The 13,023-nt window shown below is 36.1% G+C and overlaps 1 protein-coding gene across 7 annotated transcripts in view; it reads left to right on the top strand.

Moving 5' to 3' along the window:
* Positions 1-13,023, top strand: part of LOC139752665 (calcium homeostasis endoplasmic reticulum protein-like) — a 71,262-nt gene that overhangs the window by 33,175 nt on the left and 25,064 nt on the right. For 4 of the 7 annotated variants that reach the window (XM_071668427.1, XM_071668424.1, XM_071668426.1 and 1 more), the window contains one exon: positions 12,317-12,442. In XM_071668427.1, coding sequence (XP_071524528.1) covers positions 12,317-12,442 — 126 coding nt within the window. The remainder of the gene's footprint in view (positions 1-12,316; positions 12,443-13,023) is intronic. The other 3 variants (XM_071668428.1, XM_071668425.1, XM_071668423.1) reach the window with 1 other exon arrangement.

Raw genomic sequence — 13,023 nt, 5'->3', positions numbered from 1 at the left:
CCTCGCAAACGCGGGAGACCGACAAAGCAAAAAAAAAAAAAAATATATATATATATTTGTGTGTGTGTGTGTGTGTGTGTGTGTATGAGTGGATGGGCTGTTCTTCTGTTTCCTAGTGCTACCTCACTGATGTGGGAAACAGCGATTATGTATAGTAGTAGAATATGATAATGATAGATATATATATTTCTTTTTTTTTAAAGTAAATAAGTATATTAGATGAAGAGATGGTTGTCAGTATTCTGGCAGTAGCAGAGCTAATTTCTTCTTTCTTAGTCATTATCTTTTTATTCAATTCTTCAAGCACTGTCAGGTAGAGGAAACTAATTTTTTGAAAATTTGCTGATATCTACAATCTGACAAAATTACTTACCACTGTACCCTGACATGAGGAGGTATCAGACCTAGTTGTCAGTGCAGATTTTTTTCTTTTAGTAAGCCTGCATTTAGGCTGTGAGGTCATGTCCCTGCTGGGAAATAAAAAGCAGAGTTTTTTATTATATTTAGGAACTTCACATTGATTGGACCATTTTAGGAACTTCAATGATTGGACCATGGAAGAGTCATTAGAGCCTTTTGATACACTATTATGGTAGTTGGGCTCTTCATTTTAGGGTACACCTTGTTTGACTGAATAGAACTGGCAAGCATTTGTTTTTGAAGCTATCTTTTATTATATTTAAGATTTAAAGCATGCAAAACAGATATTCTGATGTATCTGTTCACTGATTAAACACATTTTTGTGAATATTTGGAAAGTAAAACTTTCCAGATTTTTATACAAATTTAAAACATTGCCTTTTCTTTTATGATATAGAAATACTGAGAACTGTGGACAGATGTAGTTGTTGTAATCAGTGTATTCATCACCACCACCTTTGAAATATGAAAATCAATGAAAATTAGATGTTTAGACTTTGCAATGTCATTATCCATTACACTGGGAAACAGATATGATTTCAGTACTTTCTTCTTTATTTACAAATTATTCACACACAGATTAGTTGGGAGAATAAGAAATGGGATATATTATGGAATAGAGTTTCAAATGAATTTTGATGTGAAAATAATAGTAAGATGTTTCTGAAGTATACAGATAACAAGATTGATTTTTTCACTACAACAAAATAATGTAATGTGTAATGTAAATCATCAGTTACCCATTCAGCTTCTTGAACTTCTCTATGATCATGCAACTCCTCAATTTTTTTACTAGCCACATTCACATTGTGTGTATATGATTATAGTGTTTGTATTTTGAGGAGAGAGTTTTACTATAGTGTTGCCTCATCTCATAACCTTGTGTACATATACTGTTGTAATTTTATGTGTATGCACAGTAAAAAAAAATCATCTAACCATTTTTTCTGTGAAACAATATGACTCTATAGATGAAGGATTTTGAAAAATGCTCATTAATCTGGCCTCACATCAGTAGCCCTACTTTCATGATGTGATACATCATTTGCATATGACATTTCCTGTCATTTGCCATAATAAATATGATATTCATGTCTTATTTCTTTGGAAATAACTGTAAAGTGGGGCTATTATTATTATTAGGAGATTTGTTACACATTCACAATTACCAGCCCGACTAAGACATGAGATGTATTGATCATTTCAAGATTTATCAGACCTCTCCAGGAAATGATACATTTTTACTGAGCATGCATAGTTATATATCCCAGGATACACCAGGTACTCATTTCTTAACTGACTCCAAAGGAGAACAGCTGGATTGGATGTGAGCTGTTTGCATGTATGTGTGTGTTTGCTGCACTCATGTAGCTCTGTACCTCAGCCTTTTATATGTACATGTTTTTCCCAGGTGTAAAAGGAATCTGTATGAGTAGGAAGGGAGTAGGGTATGTGGTTTTTGGTGAAGTTAGTCATGCGTCAATGATGTTTGATGTTTATGGACAGAGCGGTAAGAAAGAGTGCAAGAGGCAAGTATGCTTTGGGTAAGTGGCATGGGAGATGAACCACTTGTTATTTGCAGATGACATTTTTCTGGTGGCCATCTCCATAGAAAAGCTCCAGAAGCTGGTGACAGAATCTGGGAATGCATGTGAAGGACGAGAGTTTAGAGTAAATGTGAACATTAGTTATCCCTGGGGATAGGGGAGAAAGAATACTTCCCACGTATTCCCTGCGTGTCGTAGAAGGCGACTAAAAGGGGAGGGAGCGGGGGGCTGGAAAGCCTCCCCTCTCTTTTTTTTTTTTTTTTTTTTTTTTTTTCCAAAAGAAGGAACAGAGAATTGGGCCAGGTGAGGGTATTCCCTCAAAGGCCCAGTCCTCTGTTCTTAACGCTACCTCGCTAATGCGGGAAATGGCGAATAGTTTGAAAGAAAGAAAAGTGAACATTAGTAAGGCAGTGAGATGTAGCATAGGGATGAGACAGAATGGTTTGAGTGTAAGTTTAAATGTGGAGGAAGTAGAGTGATTTAGATACTTTGGAGTGGACATAGTAGTGGATGGAGCCATGGTGGCAGAAGTGAGAGATAGAATGGTGGCACATCAAGATGTTTGGAAGGAGAGGTCATTGTCTGTTACAGCAAAGACGGGTTTGAGGGTTTAGTAGTACCATCAGTGTTGTATGGATGTGATTCTTAGGCCTTCAGATCAGGAGAAAGGAAGTGGGGAAAGATGCTCGAAGTTAAATGCACGAGTATGATAAAGTGGTGTGAGGTGGATTAATGGGTTGATTGCATAAGTAATGATGTAAAAGAATTATAGTAAGAAGTGCAGTCTGATTCAGAGAGTTGACCATAGTTCAGACACATGGAGGGAATGAGTGAAGGGAGGCTCACTAAGAGGATCTGCATGTGAGAAGTGGAAGGGGTAATTGATTTGAGAATTATGGGGGCTAAAGTGAGTCATAGGATGGAAGAGGGGGCTATGGTTCTATGTGCATTGAGGGGTGTGTAGAGTAGTGTCTATCAAGGCAAAGATAGGTATTTTTAAAGGTATAGTAGTTCCTGCAATGTTGTGTAGATGTGAGTTTTGGTCCCTGAATGCAAAAGAAAATAAATGGATGGGCATATTGAACATTTAGGAAGGCGAGAAGCATGCAAGGGATAGAATGAATTGGATCAGTGTGGTATGTAGGGGTGAGCTGTTGTTATTAGGCTGAAACAGAGCAATTGAAGTGATCAGCATACATCATGGAATAGGCTATAGTTCTTAGCTTTGGATAATATGCTTTGCTTTTCAGTGCATTTTACATGACAGTCAGAGAGTGGATTTGTGCAAGTGAGGCCAGAGCTCATTCTTTTCATGACATTATGTGAATACGACAGTAAGGTGGGAGAAGCAGTTGTGTATTACACATGCATACTAAATGTATAGATTATCATCTTAGTGGAAGGGAATAAAAGATGTATATCAGAGGAACCTCCACAAAATTGGTTGTCAGCAGTGGAGTGCTGTTGGGTTCTGATCTGGGACCATTACTCTTTTTGAATTGCGTAAATGACTTGTCAGAAGGTTTGAACCCCTACCCGAATATGTTTGCTGATAATGCAAAGGTCATGTGGAGGTGAAAGGCATGGTGGACTGCATCAGCTTATAAGGGAACTTAAAAGGACTCAGAAGTTGTTCTGATACATGGTTGATGAAATTCAACCTAATCAAATCTAAATAATTGAGGATGGGACAGAATGAAAGAAGGCCACACTGTTACTATTAACTTAGAGGAAATAAACTTCAGGATTCTGTGTATGTGAAGGATGTGGGTATTGACAGTGCCCCTAACCTGTCTTAAGAGTCCTATATTAGGGTATAGTTAAAAAAGGAGACAAACTGTCTCTGGGCAAATATTAAAGTAGCTTTCAATTATGTATATAAGAAAATATTTAGGAATTGGTTTATATCCTGCATCAGGCTGAAACTTGTGTATGTTTCTCAAGTTTGGTTACTACAGCTACAGAAGCACAAAGAGCTAATAGAGAAGGTCCTAAAGAGGGCACCAAAGATGGTACCAAAGTTAAGAGGGCTGAGTTACAGAGAAAGGCTGCAAGCTTTAGATTTGCCCTCCTTGGTAGAGAGAAGAGGGAGAGATGACGTAATAACAACCTTTAAGTTTTTTAAAACATTGTTGTGTTAGGGAGATAGAGGGTTAGAGCAACCAGAGGACATAACATGGAATTAAGCAAGAAACTTGTTAAAAAAGATGTAAAGAAGTACTTTTACAGAATAAGAGTGGTGGATGAATGGAATAGAATGACTAAGGACATAACTAATGCAGAAGGCATACATATGTTTAAGAAGTTGTATGATGGGAGAGACTAAAGAAATGGGGACCTCACAAGTGTAAAACTCACTCCCCATACAGTATGAGTAGGTAATTACACAGATGTTCAAGAGATGGGGCACCACGAGAGTGAAACTCCTTCCTCATACATTACAGATGGGTAATCACACTTATGCATGTAAAGTAATGAGGATGGGACATAGTGAAAGGCATTAAAGGATGGTGTGAATACCATCAAACAGGGAATAAGCTGTAGTGAAAGGCATTAAAGGATGGTGTGAATACCATCAAACAGGGAATAAGGTGCAGTAATCAGTGTGTGAAAGGGACTAGATGGTTAACATTGTACCTAAGCTCTTGCTAGAGCCCTGCCCTTGGAAAATAGTAAAGGAGACAGACTGTCCAATGGCAAGTATTAGAACTGCATACCTTTGTATAGATAAAGAAATATTCAGCAAGGTGTTCACATTATACATAGACAAAAAGTAGAATATGCTTCTCAGGTTTGGTTATGGCACTTAAAGAGTTATCAAGATCTGATAGAAAAGGTCCAGAGGAGGACATCCATAACGGTACTAGAATTAAGAGAGTGGCATTACAGTGAGGGGTTAGAGGATATATATTTTTCCACCATGAAAGAAAGAAGATAAAGGGAAGATTTGATCATAATCTGCAAGTTTTTAGTATAATTTGATGATTTAGACAACAAACAATTCTTTGAAAGATGCAGAGATAGAGCAACCAGATTCCATAACATGAAACTAGGCAGGAAACTTGTTAGAAAAGATATAAAGCACTTTAATAGTACAACAATAGTGGATTATCTGAATGAAGTGAGTGAAGAAATTTTGAGTGCTGACTGCATAAAGAAGTTTGAAAATTTGTGTGACTAGATAATATTCAAGGGATGGGACCCCATGAACATAGTACTTTCTCCTGTAACACACGGAGTGGTAATTGCACACATAACTTGCTATATCCTTCTGTCCCAGGATTCGTGTGGGGCTCTCACAGTGACCTGGTGGGAACACAGGGTTAGATGTGCACAGACGTGTATTTTTCTTTGTAGGATGAGTGTAGAACAAATGAGAGTAAGTGTTCAGGTTCTTCACTGTGGAAGGTGGTTTTGGCCTGCAGGATTTTATATGTTAAATCAGTGTTTGAAGTGTTGGAAAGATGAATTTGTTCTTAAAACACACATGAAAAAACTTAGTTCGGACATGTCTAGGGAGGGTGGTTTAAGTTGTGTGCATGTTTGGTGGAGTGGAGTTTGAGTGTGGGCTTGGGTGGTTGGTAAGTGCTTGCTGACTCATTACAGAGTAGATATGTTTTGACAGTTTTGTGTTTGTTAGGGAAGGGAAGATCAGTAACTAAATGTTGCTTAAGTGTGAAGCAAGGTTGGTTATGAAGTGATTTGGGAAGGAGGGGTCTAGCGCCATTGCAAAGAATAAGGTACAAAGCATGTTGAGGTGGGATTATAAGAATGCTTGTTTACCAATAGTATCTTAGCTATGACCCTTCCTTGTATATCAACTGATTGTCCTACATCTTATATCTCATTCTTGTATCTCCCCTAACAATGTGATTATTACACGAAAAGACACTGGGGAACTTATTGTGTTTCATTTTCCTCGTGGTTATTTTGCTGTTGTTGAATGTTTGTGGTTGCTAAACAACCAGTGATTGTCCTGAATGTCTTTTTAGTTTGGTTTGCAATTTTGTTGCATTTGCTTTTGAAAGGATAGGTGACCAGGTAGATGAAGCATACTTTAGGGTAAAGCTGATGATTAGTTTGTAGAGGGTATGAGGCATTGTTTTTCTTGTCCATATCTGGGGCATGTTAGTGCTGTGAGGGTGTTTGATTCATTTAGCATCTTTGTGTTGATGTGTATGGCATGGCGTGAAAAGTGAATGTTATGTGTCATGTGTGATATCTAGTATGGTTGAAATTTTGTTGGGTGGAAGTGGTTGATCATTCAGTCTTATAGGGTTATGAGAGAGACATTGCATTTATGAGGGAATGCAGACATTTGTTTTGGGGGAACCAATGTTGTAACTGTGTGATGTAGTTCAACATTATGCTTGAGCAGTGTCAGGGTGGTTTGAAGTATTGAAGTCATTATGAGGACATCTGCATGTAAAGGATTTTCAATGCGTGACTTGTTGGGGTGAAGGGAGGTTATGAAGGAAGAGATTGGGGAGGAATGAAGAAAGAATTGCTTGTTAGGTGACTTCCTTGTAAAGGTTGATGATTTTGTAGCTGTAGCCTTTGTGAATGGCTGACTTGGTTGCCAGCTATGATATTTTTTAACCATTTGCTTTTTTTTCTAAAGAGTGATGTCAAGAATTATGTCAGGGGATGCTGTCAAATGCCTTGTTGATGTCTGTTACCAGTATTACTGTACCGGAGGATGCTTGTTACTGTTTGAAGCATCTAGCATGTCTTGTGTGAGGCTTATGTGCAGTAACTTGTTTGGGGAATGATAGAGTCTAAAGCCATGCCGTGTGGATGAGTGTGGGATATTTTGTTTGATTCTTTGATCATTGTACCAGAGTTTATCTATTAGTGGTAGCAGCAGTATGCTGTTGAGACAGAATGCTTAATTTGAAGATTTAGTATATTTTCAAGGCCTCTTGCAGAGTAGTTCTTTATGGGTTTTGTTATGAGTGTCTGGATGGGTGAGCAGTTGTGTCACTATGGATTTGTATAGGTTTTTAATTACTCCAGTTAAGGGATATGGTTGGTGTGTTGCTAATTTTTTTTGACCATTTTGTTTTAAGTATGGATTTTTTGTCCTAACTACATTTTTATTGACCCTGTGTGAAGCTGAACACGGCTTTTTTGTTTTCAAAAGGTACTTACATATATCATTTGCTTTGGGAAGGAAATAGAGACCTAAGAAGATAAGATTAAATGGCTATGCCTTATATAGATGATCCAGTATATTACACCAAAGTGATATGATGATCATTCATTCAATGTAGATCCGAATTATGAATGAAAAATTCATTTTTAAATATTGCATCTGGACTATTTTCAGCTTTTTTTTTCAAAAATATCTGATCAAGTTGGATTAGCACATTAGTGTTCACTGCTTAGTGCTATCACAATGTAGATTTGTTTGCACTTATGCATGATCAACTAGTGTGGAGTATGTAGTGCCCATACTACATTGCATATGATGATTGCCTGCTGTGATTTGTAAATACTGGCTTATGCATGCAGGTGTTGTTTTGATTGAAGACATTTTGCACTCAAGAAATGTAAGTGCAGTTTTTTTATATAATATTTTAGACAAGAATGTGCATGCTAGGTATATATGCTTGTGGAAATTTAGATTTTTGCTTAGGTTTTGGAATCTATACTTTGCTTACAAACTTTGATGGTTCCATCATACTTATAACTAATCTCCTTAATGATCATTTTAGGTGTACATTTGTTATGGTTTAATAGTATTTTATTCCTTATAATAGATAACCAGAAAAACATTCATGTTAATAATTCTATGTATTACTAATTCACTTGAAATTTGTAACTTTTTTATTACTTTTTGGAATCTTTTAAAGTTACATGATTTTGATTGTTAATGTCAAATATTACATTAGTGCTTGAAAAAGGGAATATATATTCTTTGCTTTAAGTGGGATTGTTCTTGTCATACAAGATGTCTAGCATTAGGTGTTATCACCCAGTTTATTGTTTTTTCAGACAAATACCTCTTGTTCTGTTACATAGTAAACCTATACTTACTGAACATAGTTTAATGTGAGTTTGTGTTTTGCTTAGATATTAAAAATTTCTAAGATTGTGGAAGAGAGTTTAACAGTTTTTCTGTATGTATGTTATTATTGTCATTTTCCACGTTAACAGATGGGTTGGTTATATGCCTAGTCCCACTTAACAGCAGATATGCATGGAAAACACAGCTTTGCAGAAATGCTGGTTAGTGAATCTCATTTTATCATGGGATTCAGTGGGGTAAAGAGGGGTCACATTCTTATGGGATATTTCTCGTTCTAATTTTCATTTGAAAATGTAAATTGTGTCAAGACATGTACAGAACAGTTAAGATACATTAATAGTTGTAAGTGTTTAAACAAGCAGTAATTTTCAAAATATTGTAATTAAGTTTCATAAATATGTTATTCAGTACTGTAACATGTGAGAGATAAGGATATGTTCTTGAACCTTGAATCCAAACCAATTTTATCATATGTTCATTATATTTACAAAAGGCAAAATCATATACACTGTACCTAATAACACTAATAGTGGTAGATATGAATATAGTACATAAATGTGCTCTGTGAAAACAGGACAAAAGCTGAAAAGAGCATTCAGCAGTGGAAGCAGATATGCAGGCATAAGTGGACATGATGGTGAAGGGCTGTGGTTTCTTATTAGAGAATGGAGACTCATAATGTAATACATGATTTGGTCACTTGAATTCCTTGGTACCAGCCAAAAAATAAGCTGAAGGAGCCATTGGTCATGCTAGATTTGATGAATTTTCTCCTAATTTGGCAGCAGTAAATCAATTGGTGTAACATGTCTTTTGGTGGAGATTGTCCCCATATCTTACAAAATCTGTCATGAACCATGATAGAATAGGATGCATTGCACAAATGCTAAATGTAATAATAAAGAAGGGTGGAGATTTACACAATAATAACCAATCAGAGCAGGAGCGAGGAGTGAATAGTTGTGTTTACTCCCTCCGCCTTTTTTCCCTCTAGATCACATGCTGTTACCTCAGCTTTCCTTTCCGGCTTCACTAATGGATCTGATTGTTCACTTTTTGTGTAGTGGATTACAACTTTTGTCAACTATAAATGTGATAGATTGCATATCATTGAGTAAAAGATGTTGTGAAGTCTCATTTAAGAAGAACTGTGTGAATATCTTACTTCTTATATGTTTGCACTGAAATTAGATGTTATTTTGTATGATTTATTAATCTACACAGGATTATGATGTAAGAATTCAGGTTAGATTGCTGTCTTAAGTGGAAGGGAGGGTGGAATGAGTAATGCTCATTACTCCCTTGTTCACCTTTCCTACATACCTTACTGTGGTACCTCCACCACATTTTCCCTTCCAAAACCTCTTGGGATTAGCTGCAAACAGCATTGTACTTTTTTGAAACTTTTTATATTTTGATGTTTTATGTACATTATTTTTTCATAGACAACATGCTGTGTATGCCTTGATAGATGCCATCGCTTGCAGCAAATGATCACTGTGGAGAGTGAGCAATCACTAGAGAGATCACCCACTATTGCCAAACATAGGTTTTAAAACTTTTAATTTCTTTTCTGTCTCTGCATTGATTTATTTTTTGTGAATGCTGGGTAATGAGATACTGGATTGAAGGGGATTTACATGCATAGATCTTGAATATTGTTTGACTCATTGACCATCACCATACTATTGTAGGTTTCATTTTCCATGGCTAAGCTGTTGCTGTTGCCTATCATTCATCATAATCTTTCAGCTTTTCACTTTTCAGAAACTATCAGCTTGATTGACCCACTTGTTGTAGATGTATCATAGGATTTTTGCTTTGAAAAATATTCATGGGGTCATGAGATGCAGATTGAATTCGTAAAGTTTTTTGATGAACGTTTTGAATAACAGAGTTTATATACAACCATCCAAGCATGAGTATATCACCAAGATTTTTCATTACTTTATTCAGGTATAAGTACCACCTTGGTTTTAGAAAAATGCTTTGCATGCACAGCTCAATCAAACCTGCAGCCACACTTTTTTTGGTAAAGTACTCTGTGTCAAGCTAGACCCCAGACAGAGCTTGTATCTTTTACTATGGAAGATATCACTTGATACCGACAAGAAACGAGGAAATATGGTTTAGTATTGATGTTCCTTGGGGCATTACTAAACTGTCCACCTGCTTATGGTTATGCTGTGAGTGAAAAATCTTTTTAGGCATTGTCATTGGATGAAAAGATAGAATTTTTTTTCCTGTCGCTACCTTGGCCCACAGGAAACAGCATTGCTACCCCCTGCTTCAGTGAGATAGCACCAGGAAAACTTGTTTGCTGTTTTTCATGTGAGTTAGGTTGCATACAGACAGATGATTGAGGAAGAAAGATCCTCATTTGGCTCTTTCCGCTGTTCCTGCCTTTGGAAAGTAATACAGCCCCTGCTGTTCGTGGAATGTAATTAATACAGTGATAAATGTAATGTGTATTGGAAGTTGTGGTTCATTTACATAAGTAATTGAGACTTTGTTGCATCTTAGTCAGTTTGCTTGAAGTAGTGGTGAGCAGGATGTTTGCCGTCCCCTTTCAAGATGTTAATATATACAGAGTTCAGGGTTGTAAAGTGGAGATAATTAGGATTGGTGTTAGGATAGATCTGAAGAAACAGACTTTAGGAAAATGGTACACTTTGGTACATTCAGAATCATTATACAGAATGTTTTTGAAATATGTAAAATCTTACCCTTTTGACTGAAAATAGAACATAGCATCTTATCTTTTAAAGAAATATTCTAGTCCAACTTGGAGCTTCATCCATCTGCTATTTTGAAAAGTCTGGTCGATAGATCTTTTGATTATATCCTTGCTTTATAGATTTTTTTTCATATAAGAAAGGGATTTGAGAGCAAGAAACTGAAAAAAGTAGGGAAGAAAGAGAAGTGTAGGTTCATAAACAGTGTTTCATGTTAAGATGTTGAATTGATAAAGTTGAGTGGATATATAAATGTATAGCATAACAGACATAAGAATAATGTAGATATTGATGAAAGGAAAACCTGAAATTAAGGTTAAAGGACAGTCGGGAACTATTCTAGGAAGAGAGAGATGTAAATTGCTTGACATCTGCAGTAAAGTTTATATTTGAGAAAGGGTCCTGCCTTAGCCATCATGTAAGGAATAAGGAAAAAGCTTTTATACTGCTGATAGGTACAGACTTTGGAATCTTGTAAAGATACTTCTATGTAGGATGAAATGTTAGGTATATTTTTTTTTGCTTATCTTTACTGAAAGGTTTGAGTTAGAAAGTCAAAGAAGTGAGGTGGTAGTACATATGAAACTGAGGATGTTATAGTCTTAGATGAATGGGAATTGCATATTCATATCCAAGATGTTTAGATGTTTTTCATGGCACTGTTTTGAGGATATTAGGAATGGATATAAATTATGTGAAATTTCTATGGATCTCTTATTAATTTTCCAGTATAGTGCTTACATTAGATTTTATGGTGGGGGTCTGAATTGTGAGGCTGATTATCATGGTGTCTTTTGCTGTTTTGATGTATATGAGGACTTGAAGGTAGTGTAAGATATTGTAATGGTGTGTTATTTCATATAAAGTGTATCTTTTAATATTTTAAATTTCTGGGATATCATGTTTAAGACCATATTCTTGATATGTTTATATAAAGATGAATAAAATTTTAGTTTAGTCAAAAGGAGATGGATTGATTGCTAGTGCAGTACAAATTACTATATTCCAGGAGTTGTATTTTATATGTACTCTTTTGCCTAGGCATCAAAGTATAGTGGTAACGTTCTGCACTCCCAACCCATGAAATATGGATCCGACTGAGCCTGCAGCTAGGCATGGTTGGTGGGGTATTATTCACAACGATGTGTGCAGAGCTGGTCACCATCATGTCAAGAACCCTGGACTAGCTAACACTTCATACCTGGCAGCTATCTTCCTATGATAAGTGGGAGATGGCTTAGATTATGTAATTTTTAGGTAGCTCTCTTTAACCTGATTAGCTGTTTGGCCATCATTAAGTAAGAACATATGCAGAGGTGTGAACTGCTGTGTTACATATCATTAATAAAGATTTTAGGCATGATGGTTGTGTGAAAATATTGTAGAATAGTTAAGATTAATTGAAATTTGCCTAGGATGATGTCACAGTATTACTAGCATCTTTTGCTTTTACATGGTTTTAAAATCAAAGAAGGGATAATTAATTGTGTTTAAGTTCTGTAAATTATTAATAATCGATAATTATATAAATCATAAGATAGGTAGGTGACTCTCTATTTACATTGCCTCACATATCCTTTCAGCAGCAGCCCAAAGTGGTGGGTACACTGGTGCTCCTCCCCAGCCTCAGTTTCCCCCACCACCTGGAGCGGCTCCATCCATTCCTTCAGCTTTGGACTTTAACCAGCCTCCACCAGGCTTTCCTCCAGGTAAGCTTGGGTTCTTTTGATGAGAATAAACATGGAGCTAGTGTATACTGAAAACTTCTCATAGTTGTTAAATTTTATATTTATGGTTGTTAAGAGGTCTATATTTGTAGCCTTTACTGATTATTTTGATTATTATGCAGGTTTAGAGGTTTAGAGATGTACCATGGGGAACACATGATGATAATATCTATAATAATACAATCAAAGATGGAAAAGTAAGAAAACAGTAGGAGTTCATTCATGCTCTGTTGGTGGTTACAGTACAATCAAAGATAAGACAGAATGAAGATTAAAAGAATTTCAGAGTGTATTAACAGTCCTTAAACTAATATACTCCTGGTATTAATAACATATTCATTGCACTTGTAATTATCAGTTAAAGAAGTATATCATAAATAGATGTACAAACTTAGCTGTAGATGGTAGATAATAAATGAGCTTTACTGAAACTATGACTGCATGTCTAAAGTGCTCTGAGTGGCACATTTAATTCTGTACAAAGCAAGCAGCCTTTGCAAGCCTTCCTTAAGGTACAGGTAATAGTGAGTACAATATTTATACAAATAGATTAAGCCATAAAC

Source organism: Panulirus ornatus, chromosome 13 (assembly GCF_036320965.1).
Source record: "Panulirus ornatus isolate Po-2019 chromosome 13, ASM3632096v1, whole genome shotgun sequence".
Classification (NCBI taxonomy): Eukaryota; Metazoa; Arthropoda; class Malacostraca; order Decapoda; family Palinuridae; genus Panulirus; species Panulirus ornatus.
This window is presented reverse-complemented; position numbering and strand designations above follow the sequence as displayed.